This window comes from Crocuta crocuta, unplaced genomic scaffold (assembly GCF_008692635.1).
Source record: "Crocuta crocuta isolate KB4526 unplaced genomic scaffold, BGI_CrCroc_1.0 scaffold6, whole genome shotgun sequence".
NCBI lineage: Eukaryota > Metazoa > Chordata > Mammalia > Carnivora > Hyaenidae > Crocuta > Crocuta crocuta.
The window spans coordinates 5,623,432-5,649,095 of NW_027531917.1; the positions used below are offsets into that span (position 1 = coordinate 5,623,432).

Here is a 25,664-nt window from a genome sequence, read left to right on the forward strand (position 1 = left end):
ATGGGATGCCTGGGTGGCTCTGTCTGTTAAGTGTCTGACTTCGTCTCATGGTCCCTGTGTTTGAGCCCCATGTCAGGCTCTGTGCTGACAGCCCAGAGCCTGGAGACTGTTTTGGATTCTGTGTCTTCGACTCCCTCCTTCCCTCTCTGTCTCAAAAATATATAAACATTAAAAAAATAAAAAAAATAAAGATGGCAAAAGATCAGACAGACGATTACAGTTCCCTGGCAAATGATACCAAATGATATTTAATTGATTAAAATAAAATTAAAACATATAAAAGATAAAAAATAAACATATATAAACATAATTTATATACCAAGAATAAAAAAGGAAATATCTTTAAAGGAAATAACAGCTAAAAAAACATAAACACAATGCTGATAAGTACACATCGCTGATTCAATGACAGACTCGTTTACCAGCTTCATAGACCTTATTGCATCCAATATTTATTTCCTTAACCAGAACTACAAGCCTCCCCTGCTACCTTACTGAAGGGTTAGATTGATGTAAATCAATTTATTCCTTCAATTTGTCAATTGTCTATTTATGGTCTGCTAAGAAAATAAAAAGAAAACTTCTCTATCACTCCCCTAGGAAGTTCCACCCAGTTTCTGATACAGGTTTTAAGATATACTTGCCTGACAGTACTGTACCCATATGAAATAACCACCATTAACCTATGGAGTATGCTCTCCACAGTATAATAATATACAGTAACCATACAAGGAGGGTTCATGTGCATAGTAATGGCAAGATTTTCCTATTAAAAACTATTTCCATGATTAGATAAGAAAAATATATTTTGAATTATCCTCTTCCTATTTATTAACTTAAAATATGTTCCAATGAAAAAATGCCAAGTAGTAATTTCCCGAACTACAATTTTCTGAAGAAAATGGTCACTCAGCATTTACAATCAGAAAGAAAAATTTACAACTGCTAATGAATTGTTACATTTTTATTAAATGGGTTCTATAAAAATATTTTATATTAAAGTCTGTAGTAATGCAGATAAATCTACAAACTGCATCAGTGAAAAGAAATGGGACATCACCATTGTCTCTAAGGAAATAGTAACATTACATATTTCTTAATCTATTTTTGCTTTTATGGAATTGCATAAGATAAGCAATAGTTTGGCACCAAATTCATCAAACAGAAGGGCAAATTTTTACTATAATATCTTATTTATGTATTTAACAAGACTTTTATAGCTATCTAAGAGGTGACATTTTACTTTTGCATAGCTTAGCAATGCATTAATAGACTTCACTTTTACTTTTTAAATGTAAACTATATTTTATAATACTTTATAATAAGAGTACAAATAATTTAAAACTCTCAGTTGCATGCATTAAAATAACATTCACATTTAAATTTAATATTCTATTGGTTTCAACCCCAAAACTGGAGAGAATGTGAGAGGTGAAATGTGGACAAAATAAAAAATACTTTCCCTAAAAGACAAATGTCAAGGAAAACTAGAACTTTTCTGCAAAACAACAGCACAATGACTTTTAAAGTTCTGTCTGAAAGTCCTACCCCTCCCCAACACACACTATAAACTTGATGGACCTAAATTGTTGTGCCTTAACATGGAAAAGGGGGAAGCAAAGAACAAGTTTTGCTTATAATTTCTTAGGTAGCCTTAAACTGCTTTAACTTCCTAAGGACAGACTACAGTTCAGTTCGAGAAAATCTGCAGGGTCTCAGATCAGCGCCAGGATTTGCATGTTATGGATCAATGTGAATTCCGGGAATAAACACTTTCTTTGCAGGCAGATGAAAAGCATTTTTGCTGAGAAGAAAAAGAAACTTTCTTCTTCATTGCTATCAAAGACGAAAATCATGGTTGCTACAGGATTTTGTGTATCTGTTTTTTAAAAACAATTTAGAATAAAGAGACCAAAAGGGTTGAAAACAGGATTTCCAAATGCAAAGTGTATAGACTTACTGGTACATGCCATGGAAGGCGGGTCTTTTTCAGCTCGGAAGTAACCCTTTTCACACTGACAGACAGAAGTTGCTTCCATGTAGGTTAAACTGTGTGGAGGGCATTTAGAACATTTTGTGTTCCCAGCAAATGCTTTATAGAATCCTGGTCTGCAAGCTGTAAAAACAGGAAAATTAAATTTTGTTATTATTTCTAGAGTTCTTTTATTTGCACATGTACAACATACTTTAATTTATACACACTTTGATCTCAGAGTTCAGGGTCACACATATACAGAAGAGTCAATATATAGTAACATTTAATGAAATGAGTTATTCAAAATTGGTAATATAATAGTAACTTCACATTTTAGTTCAGGATGCTAATTTTAAAAAGCATACCTGAAACACAATATATACAAAATAAATTGTCTACCAGAGTGTAGGGATGCCCTTAAACTGGCATTAAGGGAAATTATTTTGTGTAGTTATGGGAGATAGCATTAAATAACATTGAATCACACTGTTTAAAATGTATTTGCATTCCATTTCTTCTTCAGTCTTTCTGAGTACTAGAGGAAAAAGTCCCAGTGTGATGCTGGTATATATGCTGGTTATCTTAACACCTGTCCTATTTGTGATTTTTATTTTTTTAACAAAATGAAAGCTGGCCTTATGCTCAGAGTTTAGCAAGATCTACATATAGTTTGATAACATTGTTTTATTTTTATTAACTTTGTTTTTACTTTTTATGTCAAGTGATTTTTCTGTTTGTTATACTGAAATACATTCATTTAAAATTTTGAATTAATTTCAAAAGTAGATAGATATGTTTAATACATATACTTGATTTACTTAATATTTTATCTACCTACTTTTGAGAGAGTAAAATATGCAAGCAGGGGAGGGGCAGAGAAAGATGGAGACAGAATCCGAAGCAGGATCCATGGCAAGAACCATGAAAATATAAGCAAATAACTAAGTTTTTTTAAAAATCACTAAAAATGAAATGTAAATTATAGAAGATATAGGATGAAATGTTTTATTGGACCTTATTTTCTCTTTGCTTATTAAACCCATGTTGTCATTTACAGGATACATTTTCACAGGAATAGAAGATCTAGAAAAAAGGATCCTAGACTAGGTATATATCCAAGGTCCTGAAGGAGGAAGAAGTGGTCTTAGTTGTTTTTCATCTCAAACAAACCACTGCTGATCACTTTCTAAATTAACACTGTTAGAGGCACGTGGGTGTTCAGTTGGTTGAGCCTCTAGCTTAGGCTCAGGACACAGTCTTGTGGTTTGTGAGTTTGAGCCTCTCACTGGGCTCTCTGCTGTCAGCACAGAATCCCTTTGGATCTTCTGTCCCCCTCTCTCTGTGCCTCCTCTGCTTGTGATCTCTCAAAATTAAACATTAAAATGTTTACACATACATACACACATATAAATTAGTATGCTAAGTGAAATAAAGGAAGAATAATATGTTTTTCTAAAAATTTTAAAGAAACTACTTATTTTAATCCAATTAATTTTCACAAAATGCTCATTTTAGAAATACATAAAAATCTTTACAATAATCTCTTGATAAAGCTTCTGCTTATATATTCAGGAGAGAAAGAAAACATGTCATCTAAGTTTTTGAGACAAATTTAATGAGTCCCAATTAAAAAACTCTTTGTCTTTTTCTAGGTACATTTTGATGAATGTTCCTACAGATCTAAATGACTGCAATTCAATCAATACCAGCAGTACAGTGTGCACCAGTAGTATAGTATGCCATCCTTTAGGAGGGCATAAACCACAAGATGTGCACGTACACACATACATGCATATGCTGTAAATGGATTATTTTTGATAGTTAATGTTTGCTTTTATAATAACATTTTTTATAAATCACCTAGTAATTCAAGAGAAGTAAAATGATCAATTCTGTAGAGTAAAATTACTATTAAAATTTGGTTATTCACGGGATGCCTGGGTGGCTCAATCGGTTAAGCATCCGACTTCGGCTCAGGTCATGATCTAAAGGCTCCTGGGTTCGAGCCTCGTGTTGGGCTCTGTGCTGACAGCTCAGAGCCTGGAGCCTGCTTCAGATTCTGTGTCTCCCTCTCTCTCTGCACCTCGCCAACTCATGCTCTGTTTCTCTCTGTCTCAAAAATAAATAAACATTAAAAAATGTGGTTATTCACTATCAATGAAATTCTAAGTGGTGATATATAATAAATATCAACCATAGTCTCTTCTCTAGTTAGCTGATAAATTAATACTGTCACTAATCAATAAAAACACTATATCATCAAAATATTTCTCTGTCAAAATTTAGAGTACGTAAATAAGACATAATTAGCCCCTAACATTTTCACAAACAAAATATTCTTTAAAACATATTTAATTTCTAGTGCGCTTAGGTGGCTCAGTTGTTTAAACATCTGACTTCAGCTCAGGTCATGATCTCGCGGTTCGTGGGTTTCAGCCCTGTGTCAGGCTCTGTGCTGATGACTTGGACCCTGGATCCTGCTTCGAATTCTGTGTCTCCATCTTTCTCTGCCCCTCCCCTGCTTGCACTATTTTACTCTCTCAAAAATAAATAAAAATTTTTTAAAAATTAAAAAAATTTAATTTCTAAATTTGATCTTATAATATAGTAGTAACAAGACAATGTATTATAAGATATTTAGTAAATCCAGCTTATATATATTTTGTCAATAAAGTATTTTCTACTTAATTATGCAGTTTAAAATAGCTGAATATATTCCACCACATGCATTTGTAATACTTTGGCAAATAATTTTAAACTTTGAACCCAATTAGAAATTTATTCATATCTTCATCTAATCTATTACAATATCTGTTAAGTCTGATAAACCATGCAACTTATAAGGAATGTGCAAATTTAAATGGGGAACTTGTGGGCAGTTCTGTGTCTTCCTCTGTCTGCCCCTCCCCTGCTCGCATTCTGTCTTTGTCTCTTTCTCAAAAATAAATAAATTAAAAAAATTTTTTAAATAAATGGGAACTTGCATTCTGCATATTCCAATTATTATTTTGAATATAATTTAAATATTATTTTCAAGGCCTTTTGAAATAAGACCATTTTAAAATGAATTAATTAGGAATGTGAACACTATAGGACTATACTAAAGCTTATTATATGTGCAAATACAAAACCTGTAAGACACACAGACAAGAGCTGTAAACATTGTGTTTTCTTTCCCCTACCATTTATTCAAATCTCAGCCATAATCACTGTTCAGCATATAAAGCAGCCTGCCAAAACCTTCATCTTGTGCCACAAAACATTGTTAGCTTTATTTCCTTTGGTAACAAAAAAACAAAAATTTAAATAATTTCTTATGCTTAGTGTTTTCTTATGGTTAACTAAAAAAGAAAAATTTAAATAATTTTCTGCTTAGTGTTTTCAGCTAATTTGTCACCTTCTTTTAGAATTTAAGAATGCTTAAAACAACTATTAAAATACTTAGAATAACTCAGTGATATTCAAACTATTTTGGAGACCAGAATGCAAACTGGTCTTAGTGCCCAATCTTGCCTACTTCAACTTGTAAGTAGAGGAATCTCCTTCCCCTTCCCCTTCTTCTTTTTTTTTTTTTTTAAAAAAATGTTTATTTAGTTTTGAGAGAGAGGGAGAGACAGACAGATGGACAGAGTGGGGGAGGGGCAGAGAGAGGGAGACACAGAATCTGAAGCAGGCTCCAGGCTCCAAGGTGTCAGCATGGAGCCAGACATAGGGCTCCAACTCAGAAACTGTGAAATCATGACCTGAGCCGAAGTATGACGCTTAACCAACTGACCCACCCAGGTGCCCCAGCAGAGGGATCTTTTAAACCTGCTCTATCCAATAGTTTTAAAAGATAGGACATATATACATAATTTTAAATTCTATAGCAGCCACATTAAAAAACTAGAGACACAGATGAAATTAATTTTAATAATATATTTCATTTAACACAATATATCAAGGATATTATCATTTCAACATACAATCTAGCTCTTGAAATATTTTACATTAGTTGGGGTTTTTTGTACTAATTAATTAAATATATTTTACATTCACTGCACATCTCAATTCAAACTAGCCACAATCTTGAGAAACTTAACAGAAGACCATTGGGGAAGGGAAAAGGAGAAAAAAAAAAGTTACAGAGAAGGAGGGAGGCAAACCATAAGAGACTCTTAAAACCAGAGAACAAACTGAGGGTTGATGGGGGGTGGAGAAGAGGGGATAGTAGGTGACGGGCACTGAGAAGGGCACTTGTTGAGATGAACACTGGGTGTTGTATGAAAACCAATTTGACAAATTATATTTTAAAAAATTCAAACTAGCCACATTCCACATTCCAATTGCCTAGTCACTTCATGTGGCTTGTAGCTACCACACTGGATAGTACAGTTTTGAACACAGATCTTTTCATTATTTATCTCTGTTGAAAAACTTTGATGACTTGCACCATGTTTATGTGAAGGTTTAAAATGGATTGGATTAATAAATTCACCTGTGGCTTGGCCCTGCCTACAGCTCCAACCATATCAAATGAAGCTAACTTCCCTTTAACACCTCCCTTGATTAAGATTTTGCCCTTTTACAGTCTATTCTCACCCAGCAGGCAGTGATCTACTAGGCACTGCATGATTTTGCTCCCCACTCTTTCCCTGTACTCTGCTCCAAACTACACATGCTTCCTGCAGAATCTTGCATGAAAGCAGGCTTCTGCTCCTGGGCCTTTAACACTTGCTCTTACCCTGCTATCTGTAAGGTTTGCTCCTTCCCTTATATCAGGTCTTTGCAAAAATGTTACCATATTTGTGAAGCCTGATTCCCTTTTTAAAACTGCATCTTTGGCTACATCCTACTGCACAGTATTTTGTATTACTTTCCACTCTTTTTCCTGTCTCTAAGAAATTTAACATTTGACACATGGTATGTTTAATTTTTTTATTAAGTTGTATATTCTGTTAGAGTAGAGACTTTTTTTTCACTGAAGTGCATCTCCAGGGCCTACAACAGTGCCAGGCATTATTTGGCCCTCTACCAGTATTCAATGAATGAATGAATTGCTGAGGTCTCCTTTAATTTCTATGAATCTACCATGATCTTTCTTCTGTTCGAGCCTTTTCTTCTGTTGAAAATCTCTTTTCTCCATCCCATTTCATGATCCATCATCTTACTATCTCCTAGTCCCCTTTTAGGTCCCACTTCTTGACTTTCTAGACTAGTTTAGTTTCTCCAAGTATCTGTGACTTGTCAACAGTAGTACACCTATTGGTTTGCAAACTGACCTTGTGCATAGAAGTCAAGGAGAGACAGAAGAAAGAGACAGACCACTCCAGATTGGTATGTGGAAGGTTTAATAAGCAAGGGAACTGACATGAGGCTTCCTTTGGGCAGCTATAAGATAAATAGCTATCTGCACCCACCCTCCAGAATCTAAAAATTTTATATAGAGATGTTGAATGAGTTGTCACTGTATACTATCCAGATGGTCTCAATAATACCTTACTGTCTCAAGGGTGAGTCCTTGAAAATGGCTCACACTGTGGGAATAGAAGGAAGACCATGGAGTACAAACAGGGGAGGGGTTGAGGCACCTCCAATTGCCCAGGTCCAAGCCCTCCCAGCTTGAGGGCTAACCATCCTCTTAACTCTTTTTTTAAATTTATTTTTGAGAGAAAGAGAGATGGAGAGAGAGAGAGACAGACAGACAGAGACAGAGAGAGAAAAGGAGTGCACATATAAGCAGGGGAGGAATAGAGAGAAGAGGAGAGAGATAATCCCAAGTAGGATCAATGCTGTCAGCACAAAGCCCCAAGAGAGGCTCAAACTCACAAACCATGAAATCATGACCTGAGGTGATATCAGAGTCAGGCGCTTAACCAACTGAGACATCCAGGCACCCCTCTGTTATCCCTTTCAACAACACCATGACAATTACTTGTTTAAGAGCTGTAGACCCCACAAGGACAGGCTGGTTACAGTAATTATCATAAAGTAGGTGTTCAATATATATATTTTTTGCACTGTGTATATTCCGATAATTAAATTCCTGCAGAAGCTTATACATTTCTACTTAGTGCATGTTCTGATCATAGCGTAATTCATCTTACCATAAATTTAGGGTTTTTTTTTTTTTGCTTTACTATAAATAAGGGATAGAAGAAGTGAGTAAGGATATAGAACGTGATTCAACTGCAGCTCAAAATTAATTATTCTAATGATAAGCTGGCTGTAAAAACACCCCCCCAAAACAAAACAAAACAAAAAATCTTTCCAGTTGAAATTATTATCCACATGAATTTGAATATTTTACCTATCACAAAAAATACAAATACAAGTTGGATATTGGTACGGCCACTCTCAACTTTATCTATGGTTTGAAATGTCCACATACACTTCAAAATTCCCTTAATAATGTTAAAATGTTGAATTTATAAAAATACATTTTAATTGTTAAAATATTATTCATTTTAATATTAAGGTTTTCATATAATATTTCACTTAAAAACATAGGATTATGCTGTTAAAAATGTTAGAAAGCCTTTGTTCTAAGTAGTCACATTCTCTTTATGTAACACACACCAATGGCACACAACATATACTTCTCTTTTAGCTTGAATCATATTAGATTACAACTAGTTTGTGACATTTATCACCTAAATATCTTGTAATTGCCACAAGCCAGACATGGCCATCTATCCATAATGCTTAGCACACTTCAAGTATATATTTAGTTTTTACAGAGGCTTGAAAAATTTTATGAAATTATTAGAACTCTAAATGTAATAATCATTATATACATATATTAATTCAGTTAGCAATTTTAGATTTGTTTGTATTTCTGTTACAAATGGGATATCAGTACCTATGTCTTGAGAACTTTTAAATTGTTTTCTTCTTCTTCTCTATTACTTTTTTATTTATTTATAGAGAATGAATACTTCATTTCCAAAAACAAGCCACCCCAGATAAGAATATTTTCCAATGTATGTGAATACTTCATGTGTTTGATATTTCTATTAATTTGTAAGAGCTATTTATTAACAATATTACAGTCATATTTGTTGTTTTGTATACATTTTTCTATCCAATTTATATTGACTTTGTGCATAAAAAAGAAAGATAACAATTCCATTCATAATAGCATAAAGAAAATGAAATACATTGGAATAAATGTAACCAATAAGGGAAAGATCTATATAGTGAAAATTATAAAACTTTCATGAAAGAAACTGAAGAAGACACAAACAGGTGAAAAGATATCCCATGATCATGGATCAGAAGAATTAATTATTATTAATATCCATACTACCCAAAGTCTTCTATATATTCAATCTCTATCAAAATTCTAATGACATTTTCCAAAGATACAGGAAAAAAGATTCCTAAAATTTGTATGGAAGCACACACACAGACACACACACACACACACACACACACACACATTCCAACAACCAAAGCAATTGTCAAACAAACAAACAAAACTGGAGTCATTACACTCCCTGATTTCAAACCATAACAAAAGCTATAATCAACGAAGCAGTAAGGTACTGGCATAAGAATAGAAACACAGACCAATGGAACAGAACAGAGGAACCAGAGATAAATTCTTTCATATATGGTCAACTAATCTTTGACAAGGGAACCAAGAATATGCAATAGGGAAAGGACAGTCTTCTTAATAAATGGTATGGGAAAAACAAGATAACCACAACAGAAGAATGAAATTAGATCCCTATCTCACACCACTCACAAAAATTAACTATTGAATAGCTTATATTTACTACATTAAATATAAGACCTGAAACTATAAAACTCCTAGAATAAATCATAGGGAAAAGCTCCCTGACATTGGTTTCAGCAAAGATTTTTTGGATAGGACAACAAAAGCAGAAGCAATAAAAGCAAAAATCAACAAACAGGACTACATTAAACTTAAATGCTTCTTCACAGCAAAAGAAATAAGCAACAAAATAAAAGGCAAACCATGAAATGAGATCATAGATTTGTAAGCTATCTGATAAGATGTTAATATATAAAATTTATAAAGAATTTATCCAACTCAACAACAAAAAAGTAATTGAATTAAAAAATGACTATAGGAAATGAATAGACATTTCTCCAAAAAAGACATCCAATGGCCAATGGACATATGAAAAGATGCTCAACATCACTATCCATCAGAAAAGTGCAAATCAAACCATAATGAGACATTACTTCGTATTTGTTAGGATGGCTATTATCAAAGAGACAAAAAATAACAAGTGTTAGTATGTGGAGAAAAGGGGATTCTTCTGCATTGTTGATGGGAACATAAATTATTTAAGCCACTATGGGAAATAGTATAGTTCCTCAAAAAATTAAGAGAATTACCATATGGTCCAGTAATCCCACTTCTGAGTATTTATCAACAGGGTATCAAAAAGATAACTGCAGTCTCCTGTTTACTGCAGCATTTTTCACAACAGCCAAGATACAGAAATAACTTACATGCTTTTCAACAGATGAATGGATAAAGAAATTCTATAATGATTCTATTTTTTAGTGACCTTCCATAATACTACAACCTTATTATGTATATCCACATTTCTTGTACTACTGCATTCATCTCATCTGCTTGCCTTTGCTTTCTCCTTGCTCAAATCTATGTCATAGTTACTACCAGTTACATTACTAGATGGTAGAGATGACCATGCTACTGTCTATTGTCAAAAGAGTAGGAGTTGGCAAACATTGCCCTTTGCCCAGTCTGGCCTAGCCACTGGTTTTCTAAAGCTTATGAGCTAAGAATAGCTTATGGAGTTTTAAATGATTACATAGGTATATGGTAACATTGATTTTGACTCTTGGCCTGCAAAGCCTAAAATGTATACCACCTGGTCTTTTAAAGAACATGTGTGCTAACACCTGGTCTCTACCATAAAGTGCAAACTCAGTTTGGCATTTAAACTGCTACAGAGTTGAGCTCACACCTGTTTTTCCAAACTCAACTTCCACTGTTACATAAATTTTAGACTTCTTACCTCCTTACACACACACCATCCTATTTTTGGCAATTTTATTATGGTGTAATTGATGTGAAAAAACCTGAAAATATAAATAAAGCGAACAACTGGGTAAGTTTTGACTTATGTACGCAACTATGAATATTTAACCACAATCAAGATAGTCAATGTAACCATTCAGCTCCAAAAGTTTCCTTACATCCTTTTATTTTTATCTATTTGCATTTTATATTTATTTATTTTATTTATTTTAAAGGTTTTATTACTAAGTAGTCTCTATACCAATGTGGGTCTCACACTTACAACCCTGAGGATCAAGAGTCACATGTTCTCCTGACTGAACCAGCCAGGTGCCCCTGTATTTTTATATTTAAAGTATTTGTCCTGCAGGTAGTACTTTTCTTAGTCTTGCTTTTTCTTTTTTATTCCAATTTGACAACTTCTTTCTTTTAATTGAGATGCTTAGTGTATTTACATTTAATGTAGTTACTGACATGATTAGGTTTTAAGCATATCTTGCTACATTTTCCCCATTTGTCTCATCTGTTCTTTGTTCCATTTTCTTCCTTTTTTTTTTTTTTTTAAATGACTGCATGCTTTTTATGATCTCATTTATTCTCCTTTGTTGGTTTACTTGCTCATGAGCAAATTCAGGTGAACACTCATGGGAATGTCTGCGCTCTCTGGAACTCTCTTTTAGGGAAACACCCTCCTCCTTTTTCGTACTTTGTTTTGTGAAATCTAGCTGTCTCTGTCTACATGGACTCTCAGATCTGTCTTCTTAAGCCACAGAAGGAGTCTCCTGGCTTCTATCAGAGTCCCTCCTCCCTGCACCATGGCCTGGAAACATTCTCAAGACACTAAATGGGGACAGTTGTAGGGCTCTCCTCTTTTATATATTTTATTTCCTATCTCTCAGGGATCACAGTCTTTCATAATTTGATGTATTGCCTTAAAATGATTTTTTAATATATCCTACATGTGTTTTCTATTTTTTTCAGGCAACAGATGTTACCATATCTTGGCCTTCAGTAAAAAACAAACTGTTAAATCATTTTGAATTCTTATTTTTCTAATTGTCTTCGTGTTCCTCTGTTTTATAATGTTTTTCTCCTAAGTTCACCGAGTCAGTTTCTGAAAGACATACTTGAAAAACTTACCTTAAGTACAATGCAACTTCCATCTACCAGATTGCCTAAGGTGAAAAAGACACAATACTAAGTGTTGGTAAGGGTATGGAGCAATATGAGCTCTCTCATACATTGTTGAAGGATTTTTAATTGTTGCTACCACCTTGGGAAACTGTTTGGCATTATGTATGATACATGAACATAAATATATCTTCTGACAGTTCTACTCTTAGGTGTATACCCAACAGAAGAGCACAAAGTGAAAGTAGCTTCTATCCTTTTAGACAGGCATACCTAAGTTCATTGCTAAGTGAGTTATCATTCTTCCGTTTGATTTTAAATTTTGTTATTTTGTTAACATGTTGATCTTTCTCACCTGAGGTATTTTCTACTCCCCCCCACTTTGTCCTTGTTGCTAAAGAACTTCAGTGTTCCCTTACTCATTTTAATGAAGTATTCTGAGGGAATGAAAGTAAACTGATATGGTCAATCAACTATGCTTAACAAATGGGATTATACTTTAGTAATTTTCTAATCATAAAATTGGAATATATTTAGTTGAAAATAATCAAATTATAATCAAGCCATTATTTATGAAATATTTGTTTACATGCTTCCATGTGCCTACTTATAAAAACGCAAGAGTGGGGCACCTGGGTGGCTTAGTCGGTTAAGCGTCCGACTTTCGCTTAGGTCATGATCTCGCGGTTCGTGGGTTCGAGCCCCACGTCGGGCTGTGTGCTGACTGCCAGCTCAGAGCCTGGAGCCTGTTTCAGTCTGTGACTCCCTCTCTCTCTGACCCTCCCCTGCTCACGCTGTCTCTCTCTCTCTCTCTCACTCCTAGAAATAAATAAAACATTAAAAAAAAAAAACGCAAGAGTGCTGGAAAAATAAACACAATGTAATTTGATACGGGTAAGTCTATAAAATGTAAAATATATAAATATTCTCATAAAATTATATAAAAATAATCTAAGTTAAAAACTAGTCTTCTACTTCAAAAATATGTTTATAATTTGAGGAACTTTAAATGTTTGCTTAAAATAATAAGAGATGTCATGCATATTATAAGGTCAAAATAATTTTTATAAAAAGCATGTATTAAAGGCACATTCTATATGAGTATAGTAACTGAAATACTACTAATATTAATAAAGTATGTACCCTGCAATGCAATTTCCCTTATAAATGTTTGCAATTTCATTGTCTTTAGAACACTGAAGTCTCTGGGTAATACTGAAATACAGTTTGAAAGTACTTTCTCTCTCTCTCACACACACACACGCACACAAACATACACACAAGTCTCTGCTAAAACAAAATCAAAAAACGCTATGAACTGTTCTATACATATAGTATGTTAAAAATGGAATGGTTAGGCTATACATTGCTAGATATGTTTTAGGAATTTATCATCATTATTAGAGAACTCTAAGACAAAGGACCCCAAGAAATCCTAGTTGGCATACCATGCAGTTCTCACCATTTGATGAAATATTAAATTGCATCCTGTGTGACAAAAACTGATATTAATATAATTGACTGCCTTTCCCTCATCAGCGTTCAATAGTCTGTAAGTTTAGATAAACCTGAATGACTTATCAGTAAAATATGTGATCTGTATCAATTCTCAAAACATCAGAATTCATGAATTTAATTAACTGGGATAGGCAATATCATCACTGCTTTCTTAGATGCTGTTCTGCTGTTAGGAAAATTAAGTTTAGCTGTCATGTAAGCAGTGAAGGCAGGAAAGATTGGGGAACTGAAAAATAAAAAAAAAACAAAAACAAAAATCTAAAATCTAAGAGGGAATAACCATGAATATTTTGCTTCTGTAATCTATTAATAACAACCCAAGGAAAATCTCAAGACCAAATACAAATCTATTAGCAAGAAATCTGTAGGTTGTGCTTCAAAATATTCAATCTAACTTTCCTTGTAGGGGACTACCATAAAGTCCTCATGATGATGTATATAAAATTGTCCAGTTACTAATTCTAATTTCTAACTTCCATCAAAGAAATTTCTAAAGTGGGGTTTCTCTTGAATAAACAAATAGAAAAACCAACAGACCTACAAAACTGTATTGTAGGTTACATAACTTTTATCCTTAAGAATCAGAGAAAGGAGCTTTGGTTTGGAAAAGGATGGAATAAGCAAAACTGTGTCCTTTTTTTCCTGCTTATGTAGAAAATCTGAGCACACTATACCCAACAGATATTTGAGAACTCTGAAAAGTAAGCAGAAGCAGGTATACTGGAGAGGATCACAATATGCAGTACTACCGAGCTGGTGATGAGTTTACCATCCTTCTCTCCCTTCCTTCCCTCCTGTCTCCCCCAACACATGGAGCCTAAACTGAATGGACTGAACACCAAAAGTGGGCACCAGGTCACAGACAGAGGTCCAGGACAATCCTGCTCTGGGAGTGGGAAACGCAGCTCCTAATGCTCAGGAGAGAATGTGACAATCTATTCCTTTTCTGCTTCTCTTTCTTTTCTCCCTTCTCTCCTGCCTATCCCTCGTGTGATCATGTGGTAGCGGTGATGGTGCCAAAATTCTTAAGAAGGGTGAAGCTCCTCTTCATTCACTGAAACTGTAGTTCAGAGACGGTAGAGTCAACTCCCATTGACTGCATTTTTTTCCTCTCTGCCCTCATCTCACTTGGTCCTGGGTGCATATCCAGTTGAAGAAGTGCACAGCAGGGTGGAGTAAATAAAGATTCAGCCAGCTTTCTAGCCAAGAGACCTTATTAGGAGCCATAGTGAGCCAGAGAGTACTGGGAAGAACATGGAGAGATAGGGGCTTGACACATTAATCCCATAGGCTTGTTTATGAACTCCTGGTCTTACTTCCAAACTGTATGTGGAGATGGGATTCTATTTAACATATCAAAGGCTTTGAGAACTAAACCAAAGGACCACTAGTGACTTGTGTCTCAGACTAGCAATAAGGTTTTGAACTTTTGGTTAGGCAAAGAAGAACCTAGAAACTAATATATATATATATATTTTTTACTATGTGACATAGTAACTTATAAAATAAAGAGATACACACAGGCTAATTCANTGTTAGATCTTTGTTTTATCTTCCACCATTTTCCTTATTCATAGACTTATAATTTCTATAATAAAGATGATTTGAAAAAAGTACATTCCTTCAGGAGATGGATAATTGTCGACAACAGGGCATTACTTGGAAAATCAAGTCAGAAATACTTTAGTAGTCTGAGGCTTGTGACATGTACAGTCAAAATTCTAAAGATGTTTCTTGTGTGAGAGTAAGGTGGTGGAGGTATGAAGACCATAAGATTTATATTAGCAGTTTTTATGATTAGACACCATTTTTTATTTTTATTACCATGTATCACCAGTTTGAAAGCAATCTGGTAATAACACTGGCACAATATTAAAAGCTAACCATGTTTTTTCTAGAAATAAAGATCACCATTTCAGTAATATCCATCTCCTAATATAATTCTTAATTAATTTGTTACTCCCGGGTATATTTTAGTCTTAAACTTAAGCCTACATTATTAATACTACTTCTTCCTTACTTAGCACTACTTTTAAAAATGTGTTTGTTGCCATCAATCACCGTATTTCGAGATATTCTGAAATGAGATGCCATTTAACTTTTCATTCCTTCATCAGAGATTCTTATTCTTATTTCACTGTTTTTTCTAGACATCCAACTGTAATGACAGTTTCTAACTTTTTCTTCAATATTCCTTTCTTTTATATTCCTTAAGCCAGTCTAAATTTACTTTTATGAATAAGAAAAACCATCCCCACAGAGAACATACCCAATGATTCACTGTAAGATACAGTAGTAATAACAGCTACGGCAAAACTATTTATAGTTATTGAGCATTCAGAATGAGCCAGATTACTGTGCAAAACAGTTTGTCTACACCTTTTCAGGTATTCTTATAAAAATTAGTTACAAAGGACAATAAAGAATGTGGCCTTTGGAAGAAGATCACTTAGATTTGAGTTCTGTTCTTGTATTTTATCAACTCTGTCACTTCAGGCAATTTACTTTTCTGTGCATCATTTTCCTTGTCTGGAAAATGGTGATAAATGATAGCACCTAACTCAGAGGTTGTTGTGAGAATTTAATTAATTAATATGTGTAAAGTGATCAGAAGGGTGCCCAGCATATTATTACTTCAATGAGAAAACTGAAGTTGATATTAAGTAACTTGCTATGGCAGATTGTGTTTTCCAAAAACAGCCTCAAAATGCCTCCCACTCTCCCACTCTTCTGATAATGTCTCGTGGACACCCTTCCCACAAAAAGTTCATTCAGGTCTGTGTTCCCCACCTCCTGAACCTGGATGTGTCTGTGACTAGGGGGAGTCTATATGACTTCCTAGGTTAGCTCATAAAAAGTCATAGAGCTGTTTCTTCCTTTTGAGATGTTTTCATTTAGAAAAACCAGCCACCATGCCAAGAGGAAGTTCAAGCAGCCATGGAGAGGCCCATGTGGAGAATTGAGGCCCTTGGCCCCCAGCTCCGGCTGAGCTCCCAGCTGACAACAGTACTATCTTACCAGCCAGGCAACTAAGCTACCTGTAATGTAGATTCTCCAGGCCCTTGTATAACCACCTCAGCAAATGCTGTATGAAGCAGAGATGAGCTGTCTTTGCTAAACTTTGTCAAAATACCACATTTATAGGCAAAATAAATCACAGTTGTTATTTTAAGGCAGTAACTTTTGGGGATGTTTTCTTATGAAACACTGAGTAACTGGAAGACTTGCTTAAGGTCATATGGTAGGAGAATCAAAGTTAAAGGCCAAATCCTTTCTAATCCATAATCTGAGTTCTCATCATAGAGTATGCCGGTTACTCATTATATCTGGAACATACCTAATCTAGGGCAGTTAAGGAGTGAATCACAACTTTTAAAGAACAACTGGTGATGGTGTCTGAATTATAAGTAACTGTTGTAATAAAAAGCACTCTTATGTAGGATCTAATTGACAGCGGTTTTAACTAATGGTTTTATGTCTTCATACACACTTATCTTTTTTAGTAAGAAGCAAAACAAGTACGGCTTTATTCAGACTGTTCGAAACAAAAATGTATTTCACAACTTTTATCATAAAATTCTTTTGTGACAGCTTCATATTATGAAAAAAATAAGCGAGACATTTTATCTATCAACCCAGAATTAAAATATAGATGCATAATAAAATGGCTTGTATGCATACATGATTTCAACATTCTAAGCAAACTCACCCATCACTACTCTATGTCTCAAGTACTCTGACACCTCAGTAAAGTTTGACGAACATATCTTCTGCTGGCTTAGCAACAATCTGACAGTTGTGAATTTCCCACTGTCATATATTTGTGGCATTTCTGTAGCTGAATACTGCAGAAAACTAATGTAAAAATTGTTGAATTATACACTATAAACATTTTGCTAACTAGAAAAGCATACATTTTCTTTTTATAGAGTTACTAAGCATCTTGATAATTGATATAATAATCACAACTTGTAGACTATAAATTTGTGTTTAACAAACATCATTCTATTTAAGTCTTATAAAAATTCAAGGATGACGGTATTAACATTTTCATCTTACAAATGAGGAGATGAAGGCTTTAACGGTTGCTCAAGGTTATATGAGAAAGCCAGTATTTCAAACAGGGCCTCTCTGATTCTTTAACCCAAACTTTTTTAGGGACAATACCTTGTCGTTATGTGAATGTTCATGTATATACACAAACATGCACATATGCCTATATATGTATATAGGCAGATATATAAACATACATGAAGATATTCTGGCAATACTTACACATATTTATCACTTCCTAAGTAACCTACCCTGTGATTATCATCTGCATTCCACATTTTGACATCTGTTATTTCTTATTTCATAACAGAACTATGTTGTAAATAACTTAAGAGGTTTTTGTATATGCTACTGCACTGGGACAAACTGCATATATAGCAAAAGCTCAAATATAAGCTACACTGATTACTTTATATATACTTAATATACTTATTAGTCAAAATTATATGAGGATATTATAGAATAAAGCTTGACAGAGTAGATACTCAAAATATTCACCACTTTCTCCTCTTAAAAACTGTAAAGATAAAGTACTACAGTATGATTTAAAATTTATAAACTTTTTCATTGAATTCATCTTCTACATTAGTAAATATTCAGATAATATCTTCCTATTTTCCATAGAAGCTTGAAACAATTACTTATACCATTAGTTGAAATATTAATGGGTGTTTCTTTTCTTTTTTTTTTTTTTTGATTTTCTGCCTGTGAAGAGCAAAACAGTTTTGTTTCTTTCAATGCTGTGTATACTTTATTTCCTTTTTTGTCCTACTGTAATGGCTCGGGAATCCAATAAAATGTTGGATATAGTGTTGATTACAGGATATTAGTGAGAAATAATTTTAAAATTTATTATTTTTTATTTTGCTCTGCATTTTTGTAGATATGTTTCAGTAGTTTTTGTTTTTGTTTTGTTTTAGAATGTTTTTAAATTCAGCTTTATAAGAGCTTTTCTAAGAAAAAAATAAAAGTTTTTCTGAGTTATGAATATTAAAATCAGCTAATTCTTTTTCTGAATAATAGGATTTTTAATTTTTTAAATTAATTAATTAATTTTTTAACAAATAGTTTATTGTCAAATTAGTTTCCACATAACACCCAGTGCTCATCCCCACAAGTGTCCTCCTCCATGCCCATCCCCCCTCCCCCCCACATCCATCAGTCCTCAGTTTTTGTCAGCATTCAAGAGTCTCTCATGGTTTGCCTCTCTCCCTTTCCCCCACCATTTCCGCCCTTCTTCTCCCCCTTGTTCCTCCGTCAAGTTCCTCCTAATCCTCCTATATGTGCAAACATATGATATTTGTCCTTCTCTGCCTGACTTATTTCGCTCAGCATAACACCCTCAAGGTCCATCCATGTTGCTACACATGGCCAGATTTCATTGTTTCTCATTGCCATGTAGTATTCCATGGTATAGATAAACCACATCTTCTTGATCCATTCGTCTGTTGATGGACACTTAGGTTCTTTCCATGTTTTAGCTATTGTGGAGAGTGCTGCTATGAACATTGGGGTATTAATGGGTGTTTCTAATGTAGTTCTACAATAAGTACCCCTGCACAGTAAAACTGTAGGGCTTGAATTTCATAATATACTTTCACAGTTTTACTTTGTAGTCAGTGTCATAATGTTTTTATGTTGAATAACATCTAATGGTGTTACTGGACATTAGTCATTTTATCATATTTCTATTACCATTTTATTTTTTTTTAATTTTTATTTTATTTCTAGGAGAGAGAGAGAGACAGCGTGAGCAGGGCAGGGTCAGAGAGAGAGGGAGTCACAGACTGAAACAGGCTCCAGGCTCTGAGCTGGCAGTCAGCACAGAGCCCGACGCGGGGCTCGAACCCACGAACCGCGAGATCACGACCTAAGCGAAAGTCGGAGGCTCAACCGACCAAGCCACCCAGGCGCCCCTCTATTACCATTTTAAAATAAGCTATCAAAACCTTGGTTTATATTTCATTGGAATGTTCTGAAATACTGAATTGAAGGAAAATGGAAAAGCATGTTATATCCAGCATAAGTAGAGTACCTACACTGATCCAGTATAGTTTAGATATGAGAGATTCTCATGGATCATGAGGGCATATTCAAGGATGAAATACTGCATATGGCAACAGCAGAAACTCAAGATTCAGAGCCTCTAGTACATTGCTTGCAATTGCTCTATATAGCTATATGATCCACAGAAACTATGATGTGCAGGTTTTACAGATGTGATGTTTCTGACCAATAAAATGGTCTCTTAATTTGGTTTGTTTCTAGTTCCAACATGGAGAACTATTCCATATATTAATGCCATTGGCCTGAGCCTGAATTTCCCAATTACTATTTTACACCCAGGGAGGTCATCTGTAAGCTGGTGCTTGGATAAATCCAATTTTCATAACAAACAGTAGCTTTCCTGAAAAACCAGTTATAGCATTTCATGAACCCATATTAAGAGTTTCTATTTGAAAATTTGGAACCATAAGAGGCAGTTCTCTATTTTAGCTGTAAATCTCATTAATCAGAAGTTGTGTAATCACGAAGTCTTGTGTAAATCTTTTATATCCATGTATGTATAAATATTTTAAAAGCAGTGGAGTAATTCTTAGCGTATCTTCCTGTATGATACTCCAAACTCTCAAATTTTATACATTTGAATATCAGATTCCCTTAAATTGGGACACCCTCTAGATTACTAGGTAAAATAGGTATTAGACAAAAAACATTTCATTATCAACTGAAACCAATTAGTGTCTCATGTCTGTTCCAAGTGCATATTACACAGGCCTCCATTAAAGCAGGTATTTGTTTTTGTAGTGCTTTGATTTTCTATGGCCACCTCAAAACCAGTATATGAGCACTTGTGAGAAGAAATTAACTCTTTGTTAAAATTCTTTCTCTAATAGTGTTTATTATATATTAGGTGCTCAATAAATATGTGCTAAAAATTTTGTGGTCTTTGATATTCTTTGACTTACAAAACCACTGTTTAAATATACAGTAAATATTACTAAATTATAAATATTCTGATATGGGTTCTTTAAGGAGGCAGGAACACTTGCAAAGGACACCTGAAATTAACACAAAATTTTACTATATCTGTTATCAAAGAAAGATATTCAAGCACTATTTACAAACCTAATCTTAAATGGTAATCCATGCTTTTATTTTTAAGCCTGCAATTTTATAACTTTTGTCTCAAATTGCTGTATTGACAAATATAGTCAGCTTCCATGTTTGACTGCATATTTTAATTTGAATGCACGTGTAATTTTCCTTTTCTGCACCTTTACAAACAGGAAAATTAATATAAAAATAACAGTGTTATTGCTGAAACCATTTAGCTGATACTGCATTTTCAAGTACAATCACCTTTGATTATTCTCAAGTGGAACAACTTTGGTAAATGCATAATTAACTGCAGTTATTATTCACTCAGCATATAATAGAGAAGTCATGGGTAGAGATTGTGTAAGACTCAGTGAAGAGGTAATGAGTATACACCTCAAGTTATATGAGAATATTAGACACTACATGATTAAATACCTCATGAATGGTAGGAATAATAAATGCCTGGAGTTTCAAGAAGAAATATGTTAATATGGAGTGCAGTAGCTAAAATCAGCCTAGAGAGTGGCACTTTAACTTGTCCTTTTCTATGTAAAGGTAAAATAGGAAAAAGAATGAGAAAAGAAGACATGAAGGTGAAAATAGTATCACAAGTTCCTAAATCACAGAGGAAACCAGCTTGGATAAAATAGAGTTGACAGTGGAAAGGGAGATAGAAAGTAGTTAATGGAGGATGGTGATCAGGAGTCTTATAAAATAACATAAAAATTTTCATATTGGGGTACCTGGGTGGCTCAGTCAGTTGAGCATCCAACTCTTGATTTCTACACAGGTCATGATCCCAGGGTCCTGGAATTAAGACCCACATGGGTCCACTCAGTGTGGAGCCTGCTTAAATTCTCAATCTCTCTCTCTCTCTCTCTCTCTCTCCTCTCCCTTTTCCCTCCTCATACTCTAATTAAAGAAAAAAAATTTTCATATTTATATTGAAGAACACAGAAGGGTTTGAATGAAGTAACACAAGTTTAATTTAAACTGGAATCTGCTTAAAACAAGCAAGCAAGCAAGCAAGCAAACAAACAAACAAATAAACTTTAATCTGCTGACAGCATACCAAATCTATTATTAAAGAGGACTGAGGTAAGAGACCAAGTAGGAGACCAAGGAATTGATCCTGAGAAGAAATATTCAACAACAAGGCAGGTGGTGGTAAAAAGAGGAAAAAGTGACATTATGAAAAAAATAATTTTTCAAATTATACAGACAAAAAACAAGGTAGAGATTAAATACAGTTTAAAAATATCTATTAAATATATTTAATATACTTAATGGTGTCGACTCTATATGCCTGTGGATAGGGTTTGCAGCTTTTGACACAGAAATCTTATATTCAAATCCCACTGGTTGAAATACATTGCCTTAGGTTTATTTTGGTTAATTATTTAACCACTGCAAGTCTGAATTTACTCACCTGTAAAATGGAGATGAAAACAGATCTACCTACTGGGTTGATGCATGATATAATGTATATAACGTATTGAGTTGATGCCCAGGTATTATAAGTAATGGATGAAGGCTAGATACATGTTTTAAGGTCAGTGAGTCCATATACATTCACACTGCCAAGAGAGAAACTCCCCTGTATTCTAAATAGGAAAACAGATGTAATGGCGAACCAAATATGCCAGTAATGTATTTCATAGATGAACTTCCATTTTCCAATAAAGGGAATTTTAAATGCATAGTATGCCACTATAACTATACTTAATAAATATATTCTATCTTATATAATCAAAAAAGCACTTTAGGATTTAACAAACATGTTTAAGTTTTGCAACGTCTGATTTTATCCAAATATTCATACTCAATATATATATTTTTTTATTTCTAGGAGAGAGAGAGAGAGACAGCGTGAGCAGGGGAGGGTCAGAGAGAGAAGGAGTCACAGACTGAAACAGGCTCCAGGCTCTGAGCCGGCAGTCAGCACAGAGCCCGATGCGGGGCTCGAACCCACGAACCGCGAGATCATGACCTAAGCGAAAGTCGGACGCTTAACCGACTAAGCCACCCAGGCGCCCCTCATACTCAATATTTTTAACTGTTATATTTCCTCATAGTAAACCAAATAGAAAGAAACCAAATTTTAAAAATGGATTAGGTTTGCTTTGTGGCAAAAAAGTAATTCAGGAGAAAGAAATCTTTTCACATCTTCCAACTCAGCAGAATAAAAGTTTTTGTTTGAAACAAGTGAATTTAATTTTGTGGTAACCTAATTCATTGTTTGAAGTAAGACTAAGATTTACAATAGAGTTATATACATATGCATTGCCTAATTTTTATGTGTGCTTTTAAGAAAAATATAAGCCTGTTAGATAGCTGTACCAAATATCCAACAAAACTTTCTCCTCTTTCCCTCTTATTCTTTGGGAAGATGATCTCTTCCGAACCACTCTAATCAAGTCATCTTAAAGATTATTAGGGAAAACCTACTTGCTATAAGTGAGTCTACTTAAAACCTATTCTGGTGTAAATCCACTCAATAAACATATACTGTGTGCTAGTTTATTCAATCAATCCTGCTAAATGCATAAAAAGTTTTTGGTTGATAAGATCTCCTTTTCATTTCTTTAAAATTCCTTTTATGGAATTTAAGGGTCTTTGTTCTTTTCCTCATAATGATGCAGAATAATTTATCACAGGAACTCAGAAACTGCTTCTTTATGTTCAATTCTCAATAATACGGTCCTTCCTGGTGCACCTGAGTGGCTCAGATTGTTAGGCATCTGACTCGATTTCAGCTCAGGTTACAATCTCATGGCCCTGAGATAACTGAACCCTGCATCAGACTCCTTGCAGGGTATGGAGCCTACTTAAGATTCTCTCTCTCTCTCTCTCTCTCTCTCTCTCTCTGTCTCTTCCTCCTTCTGCCCCTCCCCTGGCTTCATATGTGCTCTTTCTCTCAAAGAAAAAAAGAAAGGAAGGAAGGAAGGAAGGAAGGAAGGAAGGAAGGAAGGAAGGAAGGAAGGAAGGAAAAGAAAAAAAAAAAAAAGAATACAGGCCTTCCTTTATCAACTTCAGATATAATGTAACATTTAGGGGCAGAAACCTTAGTGCCAAATAAGTTGGATAAAAATCTTGACCCATCCACTTATTAGCTATGTGATTTGAAGAAAGTTAATTTCTCTGTGTCTTATTTTCTCATCTATGAAATAGTTGTAAAAATAGCTCTTACCTTATAAGGGTATCTTATAATTTAATCTATCTATAATTTATCTCAATAATTTAATTGAGTTAAAATTTTTATTTTTTTAATGTTTCATTTATTTTTGAGAGGGAGAGACAGAGAGAGACAGAGACAGAGACAAAGTGAACAGGGGAGGGTCTGAGAGAGAGACAAAATCTGAAGACTGGCTCTAGGCTCTGAACTGTTAGCATAGAGCCTGACGCAGGGCTCGAACCCACGAATGGTGAGATCATGACCTGAGCCGAAGTTACAGGCTTAAGCGACTGAGCCACCCAAGTGCCCCGAGTTAACATTTTTAAAGCAGTATCCCACACACAGTAAGTGCTAAGTAATGATTCTCTTATATATGATTTTATCTAATCTTGTAAAGTACTTTTATATTTTGGGAGCTTAACACATAAGAAATGATTTATGATTTGGAAATGGATTATGATTAAGAAATGAATTATGATTTGTAGCTATTCAATACATAAGGTAAATACTTTATGATTTCACTAATACCTAAATAAAACAGTATCAACTTTCATTTGAATAATATTTACTTTTTTCAAAGTTCTAGCTGTTTCCAAGGTTTAAAATAGTCTATAATTTGATGAGAAAATTATTTAAAACATATGATTATATGCACTTTTATCATGCATCTCTCACCCATAATTTTTCAAAGCAAAAGATTAATTGGGACTAGCTATTAGGGACTATAGAGATAATCTTCTTCCACAGAATTCTTGTTCTACAAAGCAGACAGAACGTTTACAAAGATACAGCTCATTCCTCAGAATTTCGCCTGGTAGAGTAACAGAGCTGGACTTAGAACACAAGCCTTCTGACTCCCTGGATTTCCTGGAGGAAAGATTTCCTCAATACCACAATCATGCCTCCAATCTCTACACCTTAAATATTTCATTAGCTTTCTATTATCTCTTTCCTTCTCTTTGGAGTATCATAATCAGAACCACCTGTGGTATTTTTGAAGTAGAGACACCATGGTTTTGTTCAGAATTGGGTATGACAACTTGTTTTGTGTCAACTTGCCCACTCTTAGGAACAATCTGTATAAACCTCAAATGTCTTACGTGGTTTCCTATCTTTGCCTTCAGCTCGTAAATCACTACATTCTTCCTGTGGCTCTAACTCCCAAAAGATGCTGTATCTGTCCATTTATCTCCAATTCCACATAACCATCATCTTTTGCCTAAATGATCCCAATGATTCTTTCTACTTTTGCATCCATGACCTTACAATATAGTTTTGACACTATAATCAGAGTGATCTTTTAAAACTGTACATCAGAATTTACAGGCATAGACTTTAGGGTAAAATATTTTCACCTTACTACTTAAATCCTCTAATTGCTAGAATTACAGTTTGAATGAAATCTAAATTGCTTACATAGCCTAAAAGACAGTTCTGTAAGATCTGGCCCCTGCCTACCTCTTCAATCCCTCTCCTCCACCCTCTGTTTGTCCCAGTCATTCTGGCCTTCCTACTCCTTTTGAAATACACCAAAGATATTTGTGCTTTAGACTTAATCCTCTAACTAGTATTTATCATATCATGTGTTCTTATGCTCTGCATAATTTTAACTACAAGTTGAATTTATTTTGTTCATTTATTAGATTTTATTGCTATTCTTGAGAGCAGGAAACATATTATTCATGACCTATCCCTTGTGTCTAGAACAG

The 25,664-nt window shown here is 34.3% G+C and overlaps 1 protein-coding gene across 3 annotated transcripts in view; it reads right to left on the minus strand.

Annotated features, from left to right (window-relative positions):
• Positions 1 to 25,664, minus strand: part of LOC144240513 (ephrin type-A receptor 6) — an 877,144-nt gene that overhangs the window by 492,788 nt on the left and 358,692 nt on the right. For all 3 annotated transcript variants that reach the window (XM_077774886.1, XM_077774885.1, XM_077774887.1), the window contains exon 5: positions 1,961 to 2,116. In XM_077774886.1, the coding sequence (XP_077631012.1) occupies positions 1,961 to 2,116 (156 nt within the window). The remainder of the gene's footprint in view (positions 1 to 1,960; positions 2,117 to 25,664) is intronic.